The sequence below is a fragment of the Solanum dulcamara genome, chromosome 9 (genome assembly GCF_947179165.1).
Source record: "Solanum dulcamara chromosome 9, daSolDulc1.2, whole genome shotgun sequence".
Taxonomy (NCBI): Eukaryota; Viridiplantae; Streptophyta; class Magnoliopsida; order Solanales; family Solanaceae; genus Solanum; species Solanum dulcamara.
In genome coordinates, this window is record NC_077245.1 from 51,689,936 (window position 1) to 51,716,701 (window position 26,766).

General features: G+C 32.2%; 2 protein-coding genes across 5 annotated transcripts; one reads left to right on the top strand and one right to left on the bottom strand.

The window, feature by feature from the left end:
• Positions 1–176: 176 nt before the first annotated feature.
• On the bottom strand, positions 177–8,501 carry LOC129903884 (E3 ubiquitin-protein ligase BIG BROTHER-like). 4 transcript variants are annotated; one of them, XM_055979397.1, is made up of 9 exons: positions 8,386–8,501; positions 7,326–7,420; positions 7,087–7,236; positions 6,221–6,452; positions 4,509–4,543; positions 4,019–4,063; positions 1,424–1,551; positions 642–750; positions 177–554 (listed from the first exon to the last, which is right to left on the bottom strand). In XM_055979397.1, the coding sequence occupies exons 3-9, from the start codon at positions 7,225–7,227 to the stop codon at positions 504–506; spliced, it is 741 nt and encodes a 246-aa protein (XP_055835372.1). In that variant the 5' UTR covers positions 7,228–7,236; positions 7,326–7,420; positions 8,386–8,501; the 3' UTR covers positions 177–503. The 4 variants fall into 4 exon arrangements, with proteins under 4 accessions (XP_055835372.1, XP_055835370.1, XP_055835373.1 ...); XM_055979395.1 differs by having other exon boundaries at positions 7,087–7,241; XM_055979398.1 differs by lacking the exon at positions 8,386–8,501 and adding an exon at positions 8,300–8,356.
• Positions 8,502–20,621: 12,120 nt separating this feature from the next.
• Positions 20,622–25,608, top strand: LOC129903684 (zinc finger BED domain-containing protein RICESLEEPER 2-like). The gene is made up of 4 exons (XM_055979225.1): positions 20,622–20,714; positions 20,996–21,074; positions 24,377–25,231; positions 25,340–25,608. The coding sequence occupies exons 1-4, from the start codon at positions 20,622–20,624 to the stop codon at positions 25,606–25,608; spliced, it is 1,296 nt and encodes a 431-aa protein (XP_055835200.1).
• Positions 25,609–26,766: the final 1,158 nt, after the last annotated feature.

Below are 26,766 nucleotides of genomic sequence, written 5' to 3' on the forward strand. Positions count from 1 at the left end.
GTTTCCTTCCTCTTAATTCATCTAATTATACTTTCCACTAGCACTCTTAGTACTCCACACATATCCTTTGTTTCTTTACTTTCTTTCAGATGATTATGTCCAACGCTCCAATAAGCCCATGAAAAAGCTCAACAGAGATTTCTGTCTATGAGGATTCAAGATTTATACAACAGATCTTACAAGAACCTATTTGTATTTCCCTTATGCAATAGGATCAGGACAGTAAAAAATAACACTAGAGAATCCTTTCTGTGACAGTTTTGAGATTAAGGCTGACTATGTAAAAACAGAACACATGGTACAAAGCTCCATAGTCAAAAGAAACTGTCAAATGTGTTGTTTCTTTATGTTCTTATTTACCACTAAACTATTTCTCTAATGTAACAGAAGGAACAGGAAATATAAGACTCTATAAGGAAAACGTTCACGAAAATAGAAAGGGAAAATGCTTTGACCAAGAAGAAAAATATGATTTCAGTCCCCTGTGGTGCTTGTTATTTGCTTCACTGCTTTAATGTATCGATCACCACTTCTGAGTAGCAAATTGGGCAAGCCTGACACATTAGTAAATGACTCAACAACCTGGTATATACACAATCATGGATTGAGGGAAATAGTTTTGACAGAGTTCAGTAGATTACTTTGTTGATACTTAGCCATCTGCTTCCACAACCAGCATGATAGACATGTTTGCAGGGAAGCGTAACCTGCCGATCATTTCGTTTGTACTCCATCTGGCAGATCACACACCTGGAAATAAGAAGGAAAATCCATCGTGGTCAGTGTAAACACTTTGATACAAGACCTTGGCCAAAGTACTACACCAAGATAATCGTAATACGCTAATAAATATTTTTTTGGGAAATTAGTACTATAATAGATAATGATGACAAAGAAAAAAGATTTTCATCAATTACCTGTGGGGAGAAAAACAAACAAAAACACACATAGCCACATACATATATTATACTCCACAATATGCACAAGATGGCATCTCTCAAAGGAGGCCTAGAAAAGAATATATGCAGGCGAAACATAAAAGGACAAGACACCCACCAAAGGAAATAGGTAATATAGAAAACTGAGGTAACATACCTATACTTCAATTTTTTAAAAGGTAAACAGTAGATACCTATGCACTATTTAGATGAAGAAGACTGTTGATGAGAAAAATAAAAAGTCTTCACCAATTTCTCAAATTAACCAAAATTTATCAACTAAAGTAACGATGATTTGTATGACCTGGTCACATGTAGAAAACATTCCACCAGCCTATTATTCTTCAAGAAAACATAACAATCAACACAGAATGAGAAGCAAGTGAACAAAATTTTAATACGTTACAGCTAGAGGATAATTAAACATAAATTTTTCCATTAGTTGCCCTTATTTATAGGAAGAGATTCTCAATGGTTTGTTCTACCTTTCCTTTCTTGACTTCTTTCTTGAGAATAAGCCACACTTAAACTTTGTGATTGGAAGTGAGGAGATTTGATTTTGGGAAAGGCCTCTGCTTTGAGTTCCAACAGCCTCCCCCAACTCAAGTAATTCCTGCAATTCAATCCACATTTTATCTAAAGGAACTAAAGCGGCAAGTTTTACCAAGTCTCCAATATAAACCTTCAAACAATCCAAAACAAAAGTCTACAATATAAATCTCCAAATCATCCATAATAAAGCAAAACTAAAACATTACTTATGGATCATCACTTAAACAAGGATAGTGGAAACAATCATTAAAAGAAAAGATCATTGTTATCTTTGATGAATATCTGCAGAGAAGAATGTGAACACTGAAGAGTATGTAATGCATGTCTGTTAGTTACACCACTCATCAGCTACACTATTTCTAGTATGATTTGTCAAGAAAGTAAATTAATTCGCTTAAATAATAGCCATGACTGTATGGCATACGAAAATGGTTCAATGACAAGGATGATCGGATATGAACATTTTCTTGAGTTGTGACTTGTGAGCATCAAAATACTCTTTAGCCTCAAAAGATATAGTAGTAAATAGAAGAATAAGCTCAACAATCTCCTGAATTTTCATATTCCTTTTCTTATTTTTTCTCTTTTTGCATGTATTTCATGCAAAGGATTTTTAAGAAGTTTATGTTAAGAAGTTGCAGATCAACTGATGCAGGTGGAAGTTTTATCATGTACTAGGTCGGATATTCAACATATGTGGACAAAGTTTTCAATTACATATGTAATTGATGTTGGCCAGTCAGAAATAATTATGCAAATTCTATTAACTTCTAAACGAGGAACATGGCCAGTGAGGATTCACATAACCGTCCCCAAATTTTGTTTGGGACTGAGACATAGGTGTTGTAGTTATTCTGTTAGCTTTTAAAGTTTTTCAACTGTGTTAAAAGGACCCAAACATTTTTTAACAGTCAGTCTGAGACTCCATATGTGGTCATAATTCATCACTAGAGTACAACAGCTTTTGTTAGATAAATTCTTATCTTGGGTACTGATTTCCATTTGTTTCTCTCTTTTTCAGAACATAAGCAATACCAGCAAAGGTTCTAACATGACCCCTGCCCTCTTAGGTAAATAGAAAATAATGATCACTCTTAAACATCAAGGAAAATAACCTGCAGAGCTCCAAACTAACATATCAAATCTTCAAAACCAATGGATATTTGTTCTTATAATTTATATTGATAGGTCAAAGCTTATTTGCTCTTATAAGAGGACACCCTCAAACAAGGAGCGCAAAAACTACAAGTCCAAACTAGCATATCAAATCCAACAAAATCAGTTGATGTCTACCCCCTTAAGTTACACAATATTAGCTGGTCTAAGCTTATTCACTCAATTCATGTCTTGAGGGAAACCTTCAAAACCATACTTTGCTGCATGGAGTAATTCATTGTTTTAAGGACCTTCAAAGAAGTATAAAGAAAATAGAATCAAATTTGCCATCTATGTCTGCTTTGATCATCTAATCATAAGACAAAATTTGAAAGAGGAATGTAGTCCTAATGTGCAAGGTTATTGACTTATTGTAGCCCATGGAAACGTTTTCACATCTAGAACAGACAATATCATATCATTGACCTTAAACAATCACAATCTATTTATGCAGTATGATTCAAACCATATTGAAAAAGATGCCTAATTTCTTGCTCTAGTATTTTTATTCCTTGTTTTGGCCTCTATATCTCAACCTTTAAAAACACAAAATATTTTCATTAAATCTTAGAAACAAACAAACTCCACTTATTTAAATTTTAATTAAAACCTAGAACTACAACAACAAACTTTACTTATTTCCATATATAAGCCTCACAAAATTAATTGCCTACTCCATCTTGAATCAAATATTTCTTTTTTTTTACACCCATGGTGTCATGTCCAGCTTGTGCGCACCTTTGACTAATTCCACAAGGTATCTACTACCTACTATCTCCCACCTATTTGAGTCAAATATTTCGTTGTACACGTGTATTGAAAATGACATTATTACTGGAATCCTAATCTTCCATTCAGGAAAGGGCGCAAAAGGGACCCCATGACATTCCCTCCCATGAATAAGGATGTTTAATTCAACCAAGAGAAAACAGTGCGGACACTATCAAAACTGAACCAAGAAATTGTATCAAAATGTCAGTGTCATCTTTCATTCGACACTAAGCCTCCATTCTTGTCAGCGATGCATGTCACATTTGTCTACAACAACAATTAAGTGTCAATCCCAAGCTAGTGGAGATTAGCATATGAACACTTACTATCCATTTCACTCCATCTAGACTTATCTCACACTAGGGATAGAGGTGATAGAGATCCACAAAAAAGTAAATTGTACCTTACAGGGCTCTTTCATGTCAACCTGCTTAGTGTCGAAAACTAATTCTTTGCCTTAACAACCACTAAAAGAACTCCAATATGATATCTTCGGTGTCTCAAAGTGGATTATGAGATAATGATGATATCTGATGATGCACAAGGTAATGATAATACAAGTCTAATAAGTGGAGAGATCTCAGAAATTTTACAAATCAAACCTCATAGGTCATGTTGTCAGGGTCGATACTATCTTGCCAAACAACCTGCATTAATTTACAACATAGATAAATGAAATAAGTAGTCAGTCATAAGAGGGCAACAAAAGCTTCTCACCCTCTGTAAAAGAAACAAGTATGACACATTCTTACTCAGCAGCCAGTAGCACTTTCTGAAAATGTTAGAAGGAAGAGAAAATGCAAGACTCCTTTAGTTACTATTTACATTTTTACCTTTTACTTTTGGGAATGGTAAATATACTATTACAATTTTTTCTTATTCATCAAAAGAGTAGTTTTAAGACTACTTAGCTGTTGTAATGTTTGTCTGCTTTAAATCTTTACCATAGTTACAAACACAAATACAAACAGCAGTTTTATTCTTGTCGTAGTATGATAAGTAAAGTAGAGGCTATGGTGGTTATACATCAGCCAAACTAATGACCGTAACATGAAAGAGAAAAGAAACATAACTTGGTATAAAACTTCATACCTCACTGTCACGAGTATTAATTTGACCCCTGGGACCTGAAAAAGAACAAAGGGACATGCTTATCCATAACTTAATGTATCATAAAATTAGGAAGCTCTTTATGAATAGGCACAAGCAACAGTAGCAGAAAACGAAGACAAATCAGACAGTAAATACTCAAAGGCACAAGGTCCAACACAAACATATTCCATACACTTTTTGCTGCGTTCAGATCGACATATTTCCTCTTTAACTCTATCCCATCACAAATTTCAGATGCATAATCAATATAGTTGCAGCACAGAATGCATAATAGAAGAATGTACTGGATACATGCTTCTACAAGGCTGCCTTACAAAAGAAAACTGTCACTATTAACTTTCAGAAATTGGTATATGGAAAACAGGAAGAAACATAAAACCAGTTATCGTACAGAAGAAAAACCAATTGAGTTTTTCAGAATAGTATTTGGCATTGAAGCAGCAACCAGTGTTTGGAGACTACATAAAGAAGAGGGGAAGTGAATGTAGAAAGTGTAACCTTAGCACCACTTTGACTTAGGAATGTATGATGTACCAGTATTTTATGCATTTTATGACTCTCCGCACACTTATAACCTGTATTTACAGGCATATCTTTAATTTGATAAAAGATCTGACCAATCTCAAATCTTGGCAGTGTGACCAAGCATTTCAGCGTCCATACATAATTGGTACTAAAAGAGATTACAACAACAACAACAACAACAACCCAGTGAAATCCCACATCGTGGGGTCTGGGGAGGGTAGAGTGTACGCAGACCTGACTCCTACCAATGTAGGACGGCTGTTTCCGATAGACCCTCGGCTCAATAAAAGCATAGAAAAAGGTCAGACAAGAATATTAGAGTAAATAAGTAGATGACGAAAACGGTCCAAATGGTACTAAAAGAGATTAGTCCTAAGAAATGATGTAGCAGAGGTCCTTTTTACAGAAACAGCAGAAAAACGTCTCAGTGCCTTCAGAGAATCATTTGAGTCAACTGCTGCAGACCACAGGACCAATTTCATATGATGAGCATCAATCATTCAAGGAGTTATCAGACAAGGATTTGTCTATTTTGTTGGATGGCCTTCTCCTAACCTATCCAAGTCAAATTTTGTTGGTTGACTAATGCACTTTGCACTTTGAGTGGGCACCGCAGAACACTCGTTCAACTATGAGGCTTATAGCTCAATGGCTTTCAAGACAGCAAGATAACCACTGGAAGGTGAGTGTTTTGATTTCACCTATAACCTTGAGATGAAAAAGAACAGTAGATCCCCATCTTCAATGCTCAGAAATATGGGAGTGATCAAGAGGGGGTGTTACGATCTAAAATAATGGTGTTAAATAGTTGAGGCTAATATACAAATGGCTTTGAGATTATCTTGTAGCGTGTTTGCTGAATAATTGACAAATAATAGTAAATAAAATGTGAAAGCACAGGGAGACATCTTTACAGTAGGAATGAATTGAAAGGGTGCTAACTAATGCAGGTAACTCATGGAAGATGATCAATCAGTTATTCCTGGTGCATTTTCCTTGAAATATTTAATCATATATAATCATATACACAAGGCGGAAAGAATAAAGAAAGGAACTGTTGAAGATGTTTCCATATACATGGGTTTCAAAATTTTAGCTTTGGCGGTTTTCATTTTACAACTTGTACATATCAACCACAGTAAGAAGAAACTGAAAAGGAAACTTACATTCCACAGAATTAGTGAGTGAATTGGAGCCTGAAATTTCCTCTCTATGCACATTTGCAGCTACATTTACAGCGGCGGTTGAAGGGTTCTCTATATGTCTATCATGCTCCTCGATTCCAGATACATGATCATTCACCACATATTCATGATCATAATCATAATACGAGAAACTACCTGCTTCAGAATAACCAAATTTGTATGGATTGGTGCTGATGGATGGATATAAACTCTCCTGCAAAGATCAGAGAAGTCATATGGCACTGTTATTTAAGAACCTGCTATACATTTCCATGAGACTGACAGTTTGATATGGATGAAACCAAAGATGCATGAAGAAAATGTACATGTTGCAGTTAAGTGATATTCAAAGGTATCTTTAAGGTCTGCATATGCTTAGCAGTTTGTAGCAGAGTTCCTTAGTTTGCTAGAGCAATTTGAAAGCTAGTGTCCTTTAAATGCAGCTTAGTTGCTAATTATGCAGTTGCACATGTTGTATATGTGTATTAAGGCATGGTTCTACGTTTTCTCTTTGCATGCTACTAGAGTAAATGTATGTACGTATAGAAAAGCACATACTTGATAAACAAACATCCACTTACTCATGGACATTTTTTTCATATTCATGAGCACCGTTTGTAATATCTGCTTATACTATCATGATTTACAAAATGTCCAGAGTTCCAAAGTTAATTCTACAAGTGTAAAGCTAATCATTGTTCCAATTGCACCCTCATTTGTACAGGTTATTTTGCATAATCCTGCCTAACATGGAAGAAGGTGGAAATATGGGATCAAAATGGAAGTAGTGGAAGGCACAACATGAATATAGAAAAAAAATGATCAATTTCTGCAAAACTACTGAATACCTGAGCATAGGGAGTATCGGCAAATATATAATTAACATGGTCATATGTAACACCTCCAAAGAAATCCATAAAACTTCCAATTGAATTATAAGGCATAGCACCATTTGTGTAATAAATTTCCATTTGCTGATTCCAGTTCATGGTGAATGACTATTCTGCAGCAGATTGCATATTTGCTGTGTCAACTCTTAAAGCGAAAGTAGCTATGACAACTACAGGACAACAAAAATCATATTTACCACTAATTCTTCAGGAGAGCACAGAGATGAACAATCAACATATGAAACTCTGATTCCAAGATAATAAATGTGGATCCTCTTCAGATTTGGCAATCCTATTAAAACAAAAGAATAAACTTTATCATCTATGAACTTTAGAAGACAAAATAAATAAGCTATATCCTTGCAGGTGCAAAAGATGCACAAAGATTAACGAGAGGGAAAGCAAAGACAAACACTTCATTATCAAGAAATTGTAACTAATTATAAACAGAAAATTACAACTAATTCAAGTAACTTTCCTTACATCTCTTCAGAAACAGTACTATATTTTCCAGCAGTCCCTCAGTAACCAAAATGGATTGTAACAACAATTAAGTTAAAATTTACAACATATTGGCACATTATACTTGAGAAAATCAGAGCTAAAAGAAAGCTGCTCCATATCAAGACACTTCAAACAAATCAATCAATACAACTGGATATTGCAAAAGACACACAGAATTGAAAGAAAAGATTATGCTTTTTCCTCTTATTCACCAGCATTAAGAGATTGCAATAATGTCGACGAAATTAAACGCCCGATTTGGCACATTTTACTTGAGAAACTCAGAGAAAAAAGCTAACCCCTCTGAAACAAGAAATTTCAACTAAATCCAACAGTAATTCATGAAAGAATACACAAGAAATCTGATACTTTCAGGTTTATTTGATTTCCTTGTTGTTCAGAAAGAAAAAAAAAAGAGTTCCCCAACGGATCTCAACACAAATTACCACCATGTATTAGCACATTATACTTGAAAAGGAAAAAAGGAGCAAAAGCAAATTTTATTTTTTGTTGGAATAATTTCCAGCAGTTTCTCAGCAAGAAAACTGATCGCAACAACAATTAGGAGGCGATTAACGCCTCATTTGCTTGTAAAAAACGGGGAGAATGCAGAAAAAACAATAGTAATGAAATTAAGACGGAATTTGAGTTAGGTTAGGTGAGTGACCATTGAGATTGAGAAGGAAAACAGAATCAAAATGGAAGAGAAGGAGGTGAAGAAAGGAAGAATAATAAAGAGATTAAAGAACCGACATTGCTTTATTGAAAGCCTTATGCACTCTTCCTAGCTCATCAAAGTTTCTGTGATTCTTTTGGCATGAGAGAGAAGACGACAGCGTTACAAATTGAGTTTTTCTACCTTTTCTCTCTCTCTCTCTCCTTGCTTCTATAAAGATGGATATGGAATAACGTACAACCAGTAAACACCACTGTACCATATCGGTTAAAGTTCGATTTCGATATTTTATGATATGATAAATCGATTATCATAATTTGATCAACTTACATATATTCATATAATAAATAATTATGATTTTGACTTTTCAATTATATCATACTAACACTTTATATGTGTAAAAAAATATTCAAAATAAAGTATAAACAATTCTCTTTGTTAATCAATCACCCAAAAAGAATATTTAAATAAAGATAGAGTAATCAAAATTTCAACATCTAAATAATTAGTTACTATTCTATATATTTGCTAGTAGTAGATAGTTATATATATATATAAATTTTATGTAACTATATACTTCGGTATTTTGATATTTTTTTATAAATATCAAATACCATAACGATTACCAAACTTGTTAAAAATGCATACTAAATGTCATACCAAATACCATAAAACTCAAACAACACTGTTACAAATTTCAATTTCGGTATGATATTCGGTATCTACCATATCATGCCCACTCTTATCTGTATACTTAAACACATGCTAGATATGACTAAATTATAGAGAAACTAGTGAAAAACACCTTTGAATTTGATGTGAATTATTGATAGTTTTAAAAATATTTCTTTACTTGATTAATTGATCTCATATACATTTTTTATCTACCACATGGCATAGCATGTGATCTCAAACCCTTGTAGGAGCGTCGGGCTCTTAATAAAACTTGGGAATAATTATTAGTTTCGTCTCAAAACTATTGAATTAAATACACCCATTTACTTGACATGTGTATGCGTTAGAATACCATTAACAAGTGATCCATATAATATATTTATGTATATGCCACATTGATGAGAGTAAAAGTCTTGAGTTTATTGGGTCTTTTTGAAATAATCTTGTCTTATATTGTGCAGGTATTACTAATTTCTTTGTTGAATGTGGCAGGTGAAGTTAGGCCCAAAATTAGAGCTAAACTAATCAAAAAATGTTGAAAATTATACTTTATTGGAGTGAAAAGGCCCACGCAATCGTGCATCATCAAGGCGCAATTGCACAGGCAAAAAAGAATGATAGTTGAAAGCCCTGAGCGAAGTGACTCCAACCGCGTGAAGCACGACGAAATAAGTTTAAATTAAGGATATTTTTGATATTTTGCAAAGGACCACCCCATGCTTTATAAGTTGAACTTGTCCCAAAGTTTAGGGTATCACAAGGAATGCGGTAAAATCAGAAGAAGCAAGAAGAATAAAAAACGAAGGAGGTTACACCACTCTAATTCAAAACAAAAGTTGGGATTAAGAGTTGTTTGTAATGTCTTCTAATTTTCTTTATATTTTTATGAACTTGTTTATTTCTATGGAGTAATTTCTACATAGGATAAGGACAATATGATGTAGGGTTGTTACTATGGGATTATGCTTTTGTTCGGATGCATAGAACTGTGAATTGCTATTGATATTGATATTGAAAAGTTAGTTATTTTTGCATTTTAATCCAGAGAAGAGTGCCTTGATTATTATCTTTTCATCTTATGGTTCAATTCTTGAATGATAGTTTCATGAAGTAATCGAAAGAGCTTGAAAATTGTTGTTAAAAATTGGAGTTCGGAAATATTCGCAAAATGCCTTCTTAGAACTAGCCTTTTCGGTACATCTATGCACGGGTTTACTTTGCTACATTACTAGTCTATTTGAAGTCAAATTCATTCGAAAGAAGGGTTTTACTCATTAATAGAAATAGTAATCAAATTTTGTATTTGTAAGAAGCAGAAGTATTTATTTGTGAGCCTTGAACAATAGCATAATCTTAGATTTGCATCCTTGCTATCGTATTGTTTGTATCCCTAATTTCTTTTATTGATAATCATCATTTTAGTGACCAATTGTCTTTAATTTATAATTTAGTCGATAATTGTGGTTAATAGCCACAACCCAATCTTTTTTTTGATCACCTGAATAATAGTTAGCAAAATTTATTTGGATTATTATTTGTACCAATTCCTGTGGAGATGATCTTTATACTATACTATCTTTGACTAGTGAAGCGTTAAATTTATAGTGCATTTTGCACTCGTCAACACATTAACAGAAAATTTCATGTGTACGCGCGTGGATAACACGTTTATGTGTATGACATGAGAGGGGTGTTTTAAAATTTAGTTAGTCAAGTAGAAGGGTGTTTTTAATGTTGTCAATAGTTCAAGAACGAAACTAATAATTTGCATCAAGTTCAGCAGTGTATTCAACACTTCTCTCTAAATTATAATACATAAATTATTTTTGTGACATTAATGAGAGAGTGATGCCCCATATCAATTATGGGTTCAATTGTCAATAAGAGTTGTGATAAAGTGATATAATCATTATTAATCAGAAGTCTTGAATTTGAGCCTCTCTAAGTACAGAGTCATCTTTGTTAAAGAGTATTTACCTTTCAATGTAAATTTTTTGATGTGAATCCGCATTTAGTCGGACCTCAATGTAAATATTGACATCAAATAAAAAATCAAAAATCAAAAATTAAAAATTAAAAAATTATTGGTTCAATTGAATTCTTTTTCTTTTTTTGTGAAGCAAGTATAGATATATATTCTTAATTTTAAAAGTGTAATGTGTGATGGTAAGAGAATTAGAGATTGAATTCATTGCTTTTACGAATAATAATAATGAAGTTACTATTATTGTGAATACTAAAGTTGATGTAATATGAAAATGCGGAAATAGAAAGAAGTTCTATGAACAAGAAGTAAAGGATAGAAAAAAACAATAATTAAAAGTTAACTGGCAAAAATAACTATAGAAAGTTAAAACCTTCGATTAACGGACCAAAACAAGCATCAATTCTATAAAGATACCTTCAAGAGGATTGAATCCTCAAGGAAATAATCTCACCAGCACTGTTTAGCAACAATGGTCTTAGCCTCACTCTCACAACAATTTCACTCTTTCAATTAATAACATGTCAAAATAATCCAAGTCTAAATGACCTATTCTCCACTATTTATAGCCTAAACTAATTATTGCAAAAATACTCTTAATGAAATAAGGGTCTTCTTAGTAAAGAGGTTTGGATTTCACGAATAGTCATTTTGCATTCATAGTCTCTTTTCCTACTTTGAGTAGTCTTCCACGTGGATCCTTTTACTTTCACTTTAGCATGTTCTCAAGCTTCACACCTTTGTTCCAAGCATCCTCTAAGCCTTCAATGTATCAACTCGAAGACAAGTCTACATATTCTTTGTGTTCAAAAAGCGCCCTCTAAAATTCCTGGCTCTCTTCATTGCGTGACGATGTCGAGACTCGTAAAGATATGGCTTTTTATTTTTGACAAGCTTATTTTGAGCATGAAGCTTGGCACGGACCTATTGTGTAAAGTTTTGATGAAACTCAGCTTGCACCATTCTCTCTTTCTTGAAAAGAATTCTTAGTCGAATTCAAACCTTACAAAATTATAGGAAAGACAAACAACAACAAGGACATCATAGCATAAGGGTTGGCGCAAAAGGCAATGAACCTATCAACACGCCAACACACTTTAACAATGTTATCGAAATAAAAAAAAATCATTTCCACAAGCATGATTAAGAAAACAACCATTTGCCACATTAATACTCCAATCAACATAAGATGTACTCTCCACACAAGCATGGACATCATCATCCGAAAATAGATAGTAAAAAAGGGGTGTCACGTAAGACAACTTCATCCAAGGTATTCTAACATGTAAGATCAAAATTAGATTCAAGAACACTATAAAGCATAATATCATGACTTGAAACACTCAAAGAAGAAGTAGCACTTGCTAAATAAGTATAATCTTATGTTTCAAACAATTCTTCCCAATAAGCGTACCATCACCCTCCAAGAAGAGGTTTCCATCATAGAAAAGGGTGTCATCAATCCATAATGGGTTATCAAATAATTTTTTGCACTCAAAATAACTACATCGCCAATTTTACATTTTACATCACTAGGCACATCACTAAATATGATCTCATCATCATCAAACAAGACATTGTACTTAAAGAGAGAACAATCAATCAAAGATGAGGAATTAAACATGCAATCTCATCCTCAAAAAGACAAATGTCATCTATTAAGGCAGTTTCAATCGCGTAACCTCTATGAGCAAAATAAGTAATAGGATCTTCAACAAGGCTCAAAGAGCCTTTTCAAATGATCAACTTTATCAACATCATCACTAATTTGAAGCTTATTAATCACATTACAAGATCTATCAATTAGTGGACTAGAATCATAAATGAGTTGATCAACACAAGTTTCACACGATAATATATTATTATTCAAATCACAAGTGTCAACACTATGTGGATACAAATTGATCTCGCAAGAAGAATCAATTTGGTTATCAATAAGATCAACTAGTGTATGAACACTCTTAACAATGATATTATCAACACATGACAAAGACTCATTAAATGCACACAAAGACAAGATATTACTCACACTTTGTTCATTTAAAGTGTTAAATTTAATCATTATACCTTGAAGTACACAAGAAGGATCATCTTTACCTCGGGAAGCAACTCTCTTTGTCATGTTCTCGAGAGGCACAACTTGATTATTCACGATGACTAACATACTTATCACATCTTCAAGTGTAGACTCTTTTTTGAAAACTTGTGTTTCTCCATCCTCCGATTTTGTACCTACACAAGTATCCTTCCAAATAGAAGGACAAGCAAGAATGTTAGAAGCTGTTTGTGGCAACTTTCTCACTTCACTTTTCATACCCTCTCATTTTTCCACTCTAGAATTTTCACTTTACACTCCCTTTATCCTCTCAATCTTTTATCTCTCATATTCATGAGACTTGGAATAAGCACCCAAAACTCCTTAACAAGGATTACTATAGTAGGTGGAAAGAAACATTTTCCCTTTTTGTACACCACATACTTGCTCGTACCATTTTAGCTTACTAAGACCAATAATGTTCACTAAACCAACCAATTCTCAAATACAAGTGACAAGCATCCAGGGAAAGCACATCACACCAAACCTCTTCTTGATATTCACCACGTTAAAAGGATATCTTCATGTTTTTGTCAATTCGATATCCTTTTTCATCATAATAAGAATATTGTTTCTTCACACACAGTATCCTCAACCATTCTACTGTGTAAGGGGTGATAAAGTTTGTATAGCATTGACTATCAAAGACATGAGAGAGATCTCGAATAGCCATAAACATTCACTTTTGTTTCAAGACTTAAGTCTCTTCGGGTTAACCTTTAATTTCTAAAAATATTGGATTTTCTTACATCTTCTTTGTACCTACAAAACAAGTTAATAAGATTAGTAATTAAAAAAAATTCATTAACACTCATATTTGCACTTCTTTGTGCTTGGCTAGATCCACTCAAGTATACTCACACACTTGAGCCTTTTACCACTCAAGAATCCGACCAAAGTTGTTATTCAATTCAATCAATCGCTTGTCAAGAGTTACAAACAACCTTAAGGTACTACCAAAGAAAATACCTTAAGGATAGGATGAACTTTTGTTGGTTGAGAAACGATGACTCAATAAAAATCTAACGTACTTTAGCTAGGAAAATAATAAGGAAAATGTTCTGAAATATACTTAAACTTTGACAAAAAATATTATAACAATCCCAAACTTTGAACGGTTATATTATCCCGCTGCACTATTTAATAGTGTATTTTAAAGGTATATTCAATTCGTAGCTGAACTACTTATTCAGTCAATCATAAGTTATTGTCTTATACACGTCATTTAATCAATTAAATTAGTCAATTAGTTTAACTAATTGATTTTAAGAAATATATTTGGACATTAGATACATTAAATAGTTAAAAAGAAAAATTTGTATTATTTAACAAACAATTGCCGACCTTTCCTCTTCCCCAAACCTTTTTCGTCTACCAAATTCGACCATGGACCTTTTTCAAAAGAGGAAAATTTCTACCTAGATTATTATTGAACCAAGAAGTTTTCAAAGGGAGAAACAAACCATGAAAGCATGTTATTCCTCATTCAACTTTGGATCATCCTTGTCAAAGCAAATGCTATTCAAATCAATTTTACCTCATCCATGACTAACTTAATAAAAAAAATCAGAAATTAGAAGATGTATTAAAAATCGAACAAACAAGACAAACAAAACAATTAAAAATTAAAGAGAATAATTCCTTAAAGTTTACCTCTTTGAGCTAAAATTAAAGAGAATAATTGTAACGACTCATTATGTCATTTTGAGTACTAGAACTTTTTATTCATAAAAGATTCATTCCATAAATTTTGGATGGTATTTTGGACTATTTGATAACAACGGTTATTAATTGAGGGGTAACTTTAGATAACTAATTTAATTGATGGGCTAAATTGATAATTTATATAATATCCTATATTACTTAGTCTATATTTATTAAAATAAGTTAGTAGATTTTGTTACTACTTTTAGTACATGATTATTTTAGAAAATAAAAGAAAAGATAAAGGAAGAAGACACGAGACTAGCGGCGGATGAGAGGAGAACGACAGCTCTAGGTAAATTCAATCAAAAAAGAAGAAGAAAATCCAACCTTTTGCATTTATGTTTAGTTGATAGCTAGTGAAAATTCATTTTTTATATGATTGGCTGGAAGGTGAAAGAAAATTATAAGAAAAGAATTTGAATAGAATTTTGGTGGGTTTAGGAGATGTGCAATGATGTCTATGTAACACCCCAATTTTTTTTCACCAAGACTCGAACCATTTTTCATGTGTGTGTAGGATCGAACTCGGTGACTTCTAGTTGTATTTATGAGTTAGGATCAATTTCTAAGTATTTTAAGTGTATTAGATGTGTTTTAGGGTCATAAGGGATCTCTAACACCAAGCCGAGTCCAAAGAATTTCTATCAGCTAAGTTTTCGTATGAGTTCGTATAAGGGTCAACTTCAAACGATCATATCTCCTAGAATATAATGAATTAGGTGTTCTATGATATATCAAATTAAATATCTTTGAGTCTTCTTTCCAATGCCATCAAGATTGTATTTTTTAGAGTTTGGAGTAAAACGTTATGCCTAGTCTACCAGAGAGGTGCGCGATAAGTCCGCGACGTGGACCTGTCGCGGACTTGGCCAATTTTTCCAGATTTTAGTGAGGCAACTTGGACCATTCCCTATTAAATATATATATGATCTTGAACGCTGTTTTAGGGCTAAATTCCGCCCCCATATCAATTTCTAAGGAGTTTTCTCTCCAAAAACATCCAAGAACATTGAGAACAAGAATTGGAGAAGAGAAGAAGAGTTAGGATTCAAGTTCTTCAAGTAAGGCCATCAAATCCTTGATTTGTTCTTAATGTCAGGTATGCAAGGCTAACCTAAAATATGGATTGAGTTCTTTCATATGTTCCATAGATGTGTTGGATGGAAATTGTGAAAGACTTGAACCTTCTATGAATGTTTTCTTGAATTTTTCCTAAAATCTAGAATATTTTTACATACTATTAATTGATTGATAATTTTCATGACTTGAATTATTGAATAATTACTTTTCAGATTTTATTTCATAAACCGTAGCTACATATTGACTGCAAATGATTATGTATATGTATTGATTGGAATGAAAAGAAGGAATTGAGATAGCTATGAATGTGAATGACATAAATAGGAATGAAACTTTGGTGGAGCTAGAATGTCCTTTGTGTCACTATAAATTGAACAGGATTTTGGAGAAAGATGTTTGATGATAATGTAAATGATGTTTAGTTTTAAAAAGGTAAAATGATTGATGAAGAGGTAATGTTGATGATGATGTTTTGAGATGAAATGGATTGGAGTCTAATATGACTACATGATATGATTTGCATAATTTGATTTGATTAGAGTCATATGAGGATCTTGAGTATAAATGATTATTTGAGAAGGAATTTTAAAAATAATTTGTGAACGTTTTTGAATAAATTATTTATGCACTATTTTGAGTTTAAAGAATGATTATTTTCATCTTTGATTTAGAAAGAGTTTAAGCATGATTTGAGCTTGAGAAATCTCTTAATTATCATTTTGAGCATGAGTATTTTGAATATAAACGAGTTGAATATTTTTACATTAAAATATCTATTTTGAGTTGAGTTGAGGAGTGAAAATTATATTTTAAATATATTTAATATTTACTGCATGATTTAGTTGAAAGCGTGTATTAAATAAAAACATTAATGATTGTTGACTTAGAATCCTGATAAGTCATGAATGAGTCTTGAAAGGATTCTCTAATTGAATGAAGTGACGATTGAAATTGATTGAGTTTTGAAAGAAGGTCCAATAAGACCATATTGATTGAGTTTTGAAAAGAGTCCAATGAGACGAAATGAGTTGATTTGAAACTAAGTCCAAAGAGACTTAATGAGTATTTTGAGTATTTTACTCACCTGATAGATATGAACATATTGAGTCTTGAGAGGAGTATTGAGTACCGAATTAGGTAAGAGTATAGTCCATACTTAAATTCCATGAATTACGTAGCCAACGTAGGAAAGGATTGGACCGTTAAAGTCGGATGTTTCCCTATTTCATTGTCCTGAAATGATAGGACTTGATTGATTGATGGATCTATGATTGGTTGATTCGTTCATACCCTAGAAAAGTATAGACGTACATGGAAACAACGTCGACTTGTTGTACAATACTAGCTCATAGATGATGTTTATTGATTAGAGAAACTCCCAAATTGAGTGGATTGTGCATGAAATGATTGGTTTGATTGTGATTGTGGATGATTGAGTCGAATTATAAAATATTGCTAAATTTTAATTTGCAAATCTATTGAGTTGAGTCCGTTGACTTTATTGTTGAGTTGATTGTATATGATTGAATTGGATTGGATGGTATATGATTGGATTGTATACGATTGAATTTGATTGGATCAGATTGCATATGATTGGATTGAATCTGATTGTATATGATTGGATTAGATCGAATTGTAAATGATTGGATTGAATTGAATTGTACATGATTGGATTGAATTGAATTGAATTGAATTGTACATGATTGGATTGGATTGGATGGTATGTGATTGGATTGTATATGATTGGATTGGATTGTATATGATTGGATTAAATTGGATTATACATGATTGGATTGGATTGTTTATGTTGGTCTCTGTCTAAACTGTATTCTTACTTTAGACTTATGACACCTTGATTGAGTCTCGCTTATCTTTCTGACTTGAGATATTTGAACTGATATTATTCTATCTTGACTCATGTTTCATTCTGCCATTTTACATACTCGTACATTCCACGTACTGATGTCATTTGGCCCGCATCATTTTATGATACAGAGACAGATTTAAGAGATCATCAAAAGGCGCACCGTTGAGGATCTGTTCACACTCAGCTTATTGGTGAATCCTCCCCTACATTCGGAAGATACCACTTGTGTTATTCTTGTGATGAGATTAGTCTTTTCATTCTAATTTGAGGTAGCCATAAACCTGTCAGTGGCACCAATTAGATAGTAATGATAGAGGCTTCATAGATTAGATAGTGATGGGTCGATTGAGTATTTTATTTCCTTGAATTGTTCTTGTCAGACTATTTAATGACAAAGATTGGAGTTATACTTGTGGCCCATGACCTTTCTTCCTTGATCTAGATTGTTGTTTTAAGTTTCCCACTCAATGACTTCTTTATTTTAAGTCTTTCGCTGATTGAATGAATGAACAGATGTGCGATCAGGTCAAGTGGTTCGCTTGGGAACCAGTAATGGTTTCTGAGTACCGTCCACATCTAGGGTACCCTTTCGGGGTGTGAAAGGCTAATGATGAGCCAATCATTGGGGAATATAACATGTGTAGGATGAGTTTAGGGTTATAGAAATGTCATGCGTACACAGAATTTTGAGGGATTATTTCTAAAGTTTTGTGGGTTAGATGTTTATTTACGTAATTTGGCTTTGATTTGAATTTTTCTTATAATTATTAAATTATGATTTAAGTTTTGATATATTGAGATAGATAATTAAATATTAGATGTATTATATTATATGAATACCATTAGAGTTATGACATTGGAGGAATTGAGGCTTAACCCTAGGCTTGAGCTTTAGGAGATTGATTAAAGAGTTCGTTGAGTTGTTGAGTCTAGGTTAAACATATATATAATATTAGTGTCTACGGATTCGTTTGCTTATGAATATTGTATACTTGATAGATTGGAAGCGTGAGGCTTTGAAGAAAGGAAAGACATTGGTGAATTAGCTTTCTTAACTTTGGTTCTTCGATTGAGGTGGTTATGGTTTATTCTATATCATAGAGAGACTCTTAACAGTGATTGATAGTCGTTGAGTAATGTTGTGAAGTTTTCCATGCATTTAATTATTGTGGTTTGGATGATTGATATGTTGTTGTGATTGGTCTGCAATTCCAAAACTGTGAAATCTACAATCTTGAACTTGCCCTATCAAAAGTGATGCCTTGAATAAAAAAGACTTGATGAAATATTGTTAATGAAGTGAAAAGTGATAATAAAGAATGATGAATTAATTATAATTGGATCGGGTGTCACAAGCCGACATGATAGAATTGGATCTAGTATCACGAACCGACACGATAAAATTAGATCGGATGTCACGAACCGATGTGATAAAATTGAATCGGGTGTCACGAGCTGACATAATATATTTGGATCAGATACCACGAGCCGACATGATATTATTGGATCAGGTGTCATGAACCGACACGATATATTTAAATCAAATGCCACGAGCCGACATGATATTATTGGATCAGGTGTCATGAACCGACACGATATATTTAAATCAAATGCCACGAGCCGACATGATATTATTAGATCGGGTGTCACATTCTGACATGATAATATTAAAGGAAATCATATAAAATGACTTAATATACTCAATCTCAAATAACCCATTTTCCAAAAGAGTGTGCGTTCTTAATAATGTTGATTGATTATGTGCTTGTTTCGTTGTATTGTCATTTGATCTTGATCTTGTTGTTTTCCACCTGTTAAGTGTTATAGTTGATTTCCTTCTATTACTTTATACATATTGATTTCTAATTCGAATCAGCCGATGATACCTACTCAGTATATGGTGCCCTGTACTGATCCTATTTTTAATTTTTTAATTTTATTTTGTGTAGTACAGTGAGTATACCATCGACTTCAACTCGACCTCAGCTATAGCCAGTGTCCAGCACATCAGGTTCCAGGGTGAACTATTCCTTCTAGCTCATGTTGGATTCTCCCAGTCATGACATGATGTCCTTAGTTTTCAGACATGAACTATTTTAGTTATTTTATTCTAGCGTTTCATATTTTCAAACTTAATATTTTAGAATTAGATGTTCTTGATGTAATGACTTTCAGATTTTGGGGAATCGTATGTAGTAGACTCTAGTGGATTGTTGTTTCTTACTTTAATAAAGTTTGAGTTTCCTCATTATTATCATATTTTATAAGTTGAATCGCTAATATAGGCTGGAGTTTTGTCATTGGTTCTCCCACCTACGAGGTTAAGTGTGGTGCCACTCATAGCCCATTTTAGATCGTGACAAAAATTCCTTAAAGCTTACCTCTTTGAGCTACAATGGTGATTTGTGTTTGAGTGAACAATGGCTAAGGGGAAGAAGAATTAGGTAAAGAGGCAAAAAGAAATGAGAAAATAGCCAAAAGCCCTCCCTCCCAACCTATAGCCGGATTTTCAACTCACTCTCATACTTCACGGGGGTCCTATTACCCCACTGAAGTGTTTAAAACTGAAATTATTACCCTTAAAAAGTCATAACCACATCTATATTGACTTGTAATTTTCACGCATTTGACACGTCGATATTTGTTTATTTTTTTAGTTTTTATAATTCTTTATCCTTTTTCTCCTTTATTCTCGTCATTCCTTCATACACCATAGATACTTTCACCATTAATGTATTTTTTTTTTTATTGGAGTTGCACTTGTGAAGAAGAGAGGTGAATAATGACGGCGAAATTCATTGGGGGATATTCGAACTTTGCTCGTCGGAGAAATTGAAAAACAAACTAAAAAAAGTGAGGGGAAAGGAAAGAGAAAGGATGAAAGGAGGGAGTGGTGCTGCCATTAATGGAGGTCATCGGAGATGAGCATTATCCTCTCAAGGAAGATGAAGAGAAGCCGACAATGTGCTCCACACCATCGTTATTGATGCCGGCAAAGGTAATTTCGAAGAGAAAAAGATTGATTCACCGGCAATTGAGCAATTAATAAAATTGATAACATGCCGATTCTAAAATGTAATTAATTAGTTGAGAGTTGAGATTGATAATTAAATGATCTATTAGCTTAAACAAAATCATTTTTGGGGTACAAATGGGTTTAATTAAACCCAGATCAATTTTTTCTAAATTAGATCCAAAGCCTTTTGGGGTGATATAAATATATGCCATTCTATCTATAGTTGATTAAATTGGTTTTGCAATTATTTTTTTACATGAGAGTTTGAAAACTTGTTTGGAATCAACAATGGTGAATCCGATGGAGATGGTAGCAACGGCGGAGGCTTAGAAATGGTGAGTGGTGGAGAGATTTGGTCTATGTTTGCTATGGAGAAGAAAGAAAATATATTTTTTTTCAAAAAAGAATAATTAAAAATACATATATTTATGAAAAGAGATATTACAAATAAAGTTTTAATATTATTTTTTGTGCTCACTCTCTCAAAGAGAGTGAAATACACTCATATTGCTAGCTAAGCATTTAGGGAGGTAATAATTTCAGTTTTAAACACTTCGGGGGGGGGGGGGTGATAGGACCCCCGTGAAATTTAAGTGTGTAGTTGAAAATCCGAGTATAGGTTTGGGGGGCTTTTAGCTATTTTCTCAAAAATAATTGGGTCTAAATTAATAAATATTATTACAATAAAAATTACAAATTAATTTTCCCCCTTATTGATTCGTGGCAGTTAATGATAGGCTCATAAAGTATTATTTCATGCCCTACGCGCCCGTCATACGTGTATTCACACACTGATCCAACTGGATACGAATATACCTTTAAAATACACCATTAAATAATGCAAGGGGGGCAATAGGATTCGCCCAAAGTTTGGGATTGTTACAATAATTTTCGGCAAAGTTCAAATATACTTTAGACCATTTTCCCAAAATAATAATAGTAATATTGATTAAAAAATTATAATTTTAAAAATAGTGAAAGATTTAATAATAATAATAATAATAATAAAAGTAATAGTAATAGTAGTACCTAATAGATAATAACGGTTACAATAGTAATAAATGAGAATAGTAGTGAAATATAAAATATTTGACTCAGTAACTAACCAAATTCAATTCTCTCTCGATATGTTCCTGAGTTATTTAGTTATGATATCTGCACTCTAGGCCGCTGGGAAGACTCCCTAGACCTTTAGAAACTCAAGAAAGTGAATTAGAAGAAAGAGACAAAATTGAGTATACAGTTTATATCCCTTTATTTCTAAAATTTAGAAAAATACTCAACTTGAATAAAAAAACATACAATTAAATTTTCTCTAAAATGACTATATCTCAAATAGATAGTCACATCATGTCATAGATTAGATTCCATATACGAGTTCCTACATACTTTTATAAATAATTTTCTTACTTTATTTGAAAATTTTGAAGTTGGAGTACTTGTGTTTGGTTTTAGTTTTTGCAAATAATATTTGATTGTTTGAATGTATTTTTTGTAAAAAAAATAAAACATGAGATATAATTTAAATATCAATATATATATATATATATATATATATATATATATATATATATATATATATATATATATATATTGAAAATAGATCTAGTTTTGAATGTTTTTCAAAAGCAAAATGCGATTTTCAAATAAAGTGGAAAGAAAATTTTAAAAAAATGAATAATTTACATGGCCAAACAGATTCTAAGCTTGTGTTTGAACATGTAATATGAAGTCACAATTTCAAAATCAACATATGAACATACAATTATTTTTTTTTATCAGGATTCAAATTCAAATTCTCCAAAAAACATAATTTGAAATTATAAATCGTAATTTTAAAACTTTACTCGTAGATTTATTTTTTGTTAAGAAATAATAATTCATAAATTGGCAGATATATTTATTTCTACCAACCATATTTATAAACCTGATTATTGTGATTTAGATGTGGAAATGATTTCATGTTTAGAAATCTTTTTGAAGTAAATCTTTCTTAGTTTAGTTCATTCTTCAACCTATTTTCATCGGATTCAAAACATTAATGGTGTTTACCAATAAACTGCTCAAAGTACTATGTTGGTTCATCTTTTCAGTTATCTAATTGGGAAATGCATGTTCCACGAAAGAGATTGTTTGTGTTGTACAAGAGGATTATATTATAAAATAGTGTACACTATATCTTATGTTCAATTTTACTTTATATTGAACTAAAGTTCAATCAAGAAATATGGCATTTTTTTAAATAGCCTTGTGATAGTATATTATACTATACTATGAACTTTTTGCTCATTTAGTAAAATTGTATAAGAATTGGAAAACTTTTAATAATTTTCATGACTTGTGGATTTCTTTTATATTTTTGAGGAAAAATAATTTAAGAAATTCAAATTTTACGTCCAAATAAAAATTTAATTTTATATAATAATTTTTAAATTATAATTTTATATCACATGTCGAGTTAAGTTTCCTTTTTTGAGAATTTTTCAGTCTCAACTTTTCACTCTATTTGTTTTCTCATGATGATTGAAAGACACGCGTGATCCACTCACACATAGCGCGTGAAGGATGACATCTTTGTGTAGGACAATAACAGAAGGCATGCAAACTCCGTTACTCATCACGTAAAAAGAAACTACTCATGCACAACATCATATTAATTTTAGGAGTTGTAAAATTATCAGATTGAGTTAAATTTGAGTAGATAATAAATAAATAAATAAAATTAAAAAAATAAGCTAATTATTGACACGTTTAGAACTTTTTATGTTATTCTTAATAGAATGATTTATAAGTCATATAAATATTTATATTTTATATTAAATTATAAATTTCAATTTTTTTTTACTGTTAAATTTTGTATTCAGTCAAACACTGTAAAAGAAATAAGTATTATAGCCTGTTTGGATGGACTCAGGGGTGTTCGAATGAGACTGAAAAATCGATCCGAACTGATAAATCAAGTCAAACCGATTTAATAAATCAAAAATCGGTTCGATTTGGTTTGGTTTGATTTTAGATTTTTAAAAATCGTTAACATTTGGTTTGGTTTGGTGTTTACCCATAAAGAAAATCGAACCAAACCGATAAATATGTACATATTTAAAATATTATATATATTTATATATGTTTATTAAACTTTATCTATTTTTTAACTTCTTCATAATTTAGGATCATTCCAAGAAAAAAATCTAGCACATGTTCTCCAAGCCCATTTACGTTTAAAGTAAAATAAAAAATCCTTATTGAATAGATAGCATAAATAATTTTTTCCCTCGTTAGATTTTCAGTTCCCTCTTATTTCCTCCCAAACCTTGTAGACCTCTATTCTGCTCTCAGTCTCTCACGATAACAATTGAGTGCAAGAAGCTTTAATCCCTGTAAGTCTGTAACTTTTTCTTCCTTTTACTTTTTTGGTTACTTTTTGTATGTTCCCTACTCTTTGTTTGTGTAATTATTTTTGTGTCTTTGAAGTTTTACTTGAATGAATTGCTTCTCTAGTCTTTCATCTTGTATGTGTTTTTTTATTTTATTTCTCTGTTATTTTAGATTTTCTCCACTGATTTAGTTTTTTTTTTGTTGATTTAGTTTTTATCTAATGATTTTGGATTTCTCTATTTATTTAGATTTTCGGATATTTTTTTCAGATGGAAACTACCACTATTCAAAAAGAGGTGGAGCCAGTGGAGGTAACCAACAAAGTATCTCCAATTACTTTGCTGGTGATTCTGCTAATGATTCTGCAATTAAAAACTTGAAGAGAAGAATTGAGGATTGGAAAGGAGGCATCTTAGGAAATGAGTTCTTACATGTTAGATGTAATGCTCATATTTTAAATTTGATCGTGAAAGAAGGACTCGGTGAACAAAATGAGTCTACTTCTCGGGTAAGAAATGCTATCAAATATGTTAAGTCATTTGTCAAGAAGGTTAAGATTGACACTCATGGTCTTTTGACTTTAGATATTGAGACTAGGTGGAACTCCACATATATGATGTTAGATACAACTGTAAAATTTGAAAGGGCATTTTCAAAAATGTATGATGATGATCACAAGTACCTCAAGTATTGTTTAGAAACAAATAATGTGGGAGGGCATCCATCGATAGATGATTGGAAGAATGTTAAAGTTTTCATTAATTTTCTTGAGATTTTCTACCAGGTAACTTTGAAATTCTTAGGAATTTCATATGTTACTTCCAATTCTTTCTTCCATGAGATCTTTAATCTTCAAAAGATAATTTGCAAATATGTTCGTAGTGAAGATTCTATTTTGAGTGGCTTGGCTAAAAAGATGGAGCTTAAATTTAACAAATACTGGGGTACTTTTGAAAGTATGAACAAATTATTATTCATTGCTGTTGTTATGGATCCTCGATACAAGTTGAAATATGTGGAATATCTGTTTAAAAACTCTTATGGTTGTTTGGTGGGAGCCGAAAAATCGAAAAAGGTGATGGATACTTTGAGTCGCTTGTATGATTACTACATGAGTTCTTTTTGTGAGACTCATACCGATAAAATTGATGGTCAAAATAGCTTGAATGATGAAATTGATACCATACATAGTGACGAGATGTGACAATCACAATGGGAGAATTATTTGGCAGATGAAGACAATACTGAAAATAAATCAGAACTTGAGAAGTACTTGGTAGATGATTTGGAAAAGACCAAAGAGTTAGATATTTTGGCTTGGTGGAAAATTTCTTCGACTGGATATCCAATTATTTCTAGGATGGAAAGAGATGTTCTTTCTATTCCTATTTCTACTGTTGCTTCTGAATCAACTTTTAGCATCGGTGGTCGAATTCTTGACTCTTATCGAAGTTCTTTATCTCCAAAGACAGTAGAAGCTCTTATTTGCACTCAACAATAATTAAGATCAACTTCCAAAGAATGCAAGCTTGAAGATTTTTTAGAAGAAATTCAGAAACTTGAGATAGTTGAAAAAGGTAAATTTATACATTTAACTCTTTATGAATATGTCTTTTATGTTTTAAAAAGTTTTAACGCCTACTTTGTTAAACTTTTTTTTTTTTCCAGAATATGCTGGCATAACCTTGAGCATTGATTAGTTTGGATGTTGCAATTAAAATTCATAGTGTAACTGTTTTGCTCTTTGATAGTTAATTTTCAAGTTTTTGCTGCTGCTTCACCTGAAGTACTTTTGGATTATGCTATTGACTTGTTTTTTGTATTTAATCACACTTTTATGCAAGCAATTAAGTGATCTTTCTCTGGTGACAGTTGGGTATATGGTTCTTTTGTGTTGAATGTTGATCATTCGGAGGACTGTTTAAAGACCTTGTTATTTTTGTTAACTTGATTAATGAAAAAGTAATGTATATAATTAACCTTTTATGGGCTAGCCTTTTTAATTTTGTTGTTGTGGAGGTTGTACTACTATGCAGTAGTTGCTATCTTCCTCGTGGTGGAAATTTTGTAATTTCTTTCGAGGCTATTTTTGCATATGCTGCCGTGCTAATCCGTGCTTTCAGTTTTCTTTCAAATAGTTTCATCTTGAACAAAAGTAAAGTAGCAAGTTTTCTATTGGTCACGGCTGGAATGCTTCAATTACTTCATGCAATAGTGAAAAAAATGATGTTTCTTGAAGGACTTCTTTTTATTCTAGTGGTTCCTCTTCTCAGATTCGGTATCGAACTTGGACGGTCAAAACAGGTTGTCAATTATTTATTTTTGAAGTCATTTCCTTCGTGGACCGTAGGAGTTGAACAATCCACCAACTTATGAATTTATGTTGTTGATATTTTGTCCTTTTTAGAGCTTATCATTTTAGCTTATATACTTTACAAGAACATCAGACATAGTTCCAGTTAGGACATATTCAAGTTTGATATTATTGGAACCATATTTGCTTCTCTCTTATAGCTCTAGCTTGGACTTTAGGTGGTAACTTATTTAGCTTATATACTTTTCTTCTGTCCTCAATATCTCTGAACGAGTTTAGGTATCTTTGAAGATTAATGACAGTTGTTTTGAAATTCTATTGATTTGCAGTATGAAGGTAGTAAAT

Coding starts and splice junctions, on each gene's coding strand:
- LOC129903884 (XM_055979397.1), bottom strand. CDS start 7,227: ATGAACTGGAATCAGCAAATGGAAATTTATTACACAAATGGTGCTATG. Junction 4,064..4,508: donor TTAATACTCGTGACAGTGAG/GTATGAAGTTTT, acceptor AAATTAATGCAG/GTTGTTTGGCAAGATAGTAT. Junction 555..641: donor GATGGCTAAGTATCAACAAA/GTAATCTACTGA, acceptor CTAATGTGTCAG/GCTTGCCCAATTTGCTACTC.
- LOC129903684 (XM_055979225.1), top strand. CDS start 20,622: ATGGAGGTCATCGGAGATGAGCATTATCCTCTCAAGGAAGATGAAGAG. Junction 20,715..20,995: donor CGTTATTGATGCCGGCAAAG/GTAATTTCGAAG, acceptor TTTACATGAGAG/TTTGAAAACTTGTTTGGAAT. Junction 21,075..24,376: donor AGGCTTAGAAATGGTGAGTG/GTGGAGAGATTT, acceptor TATTTTTTTCAG/ATGGAAACTACCACTATTCA.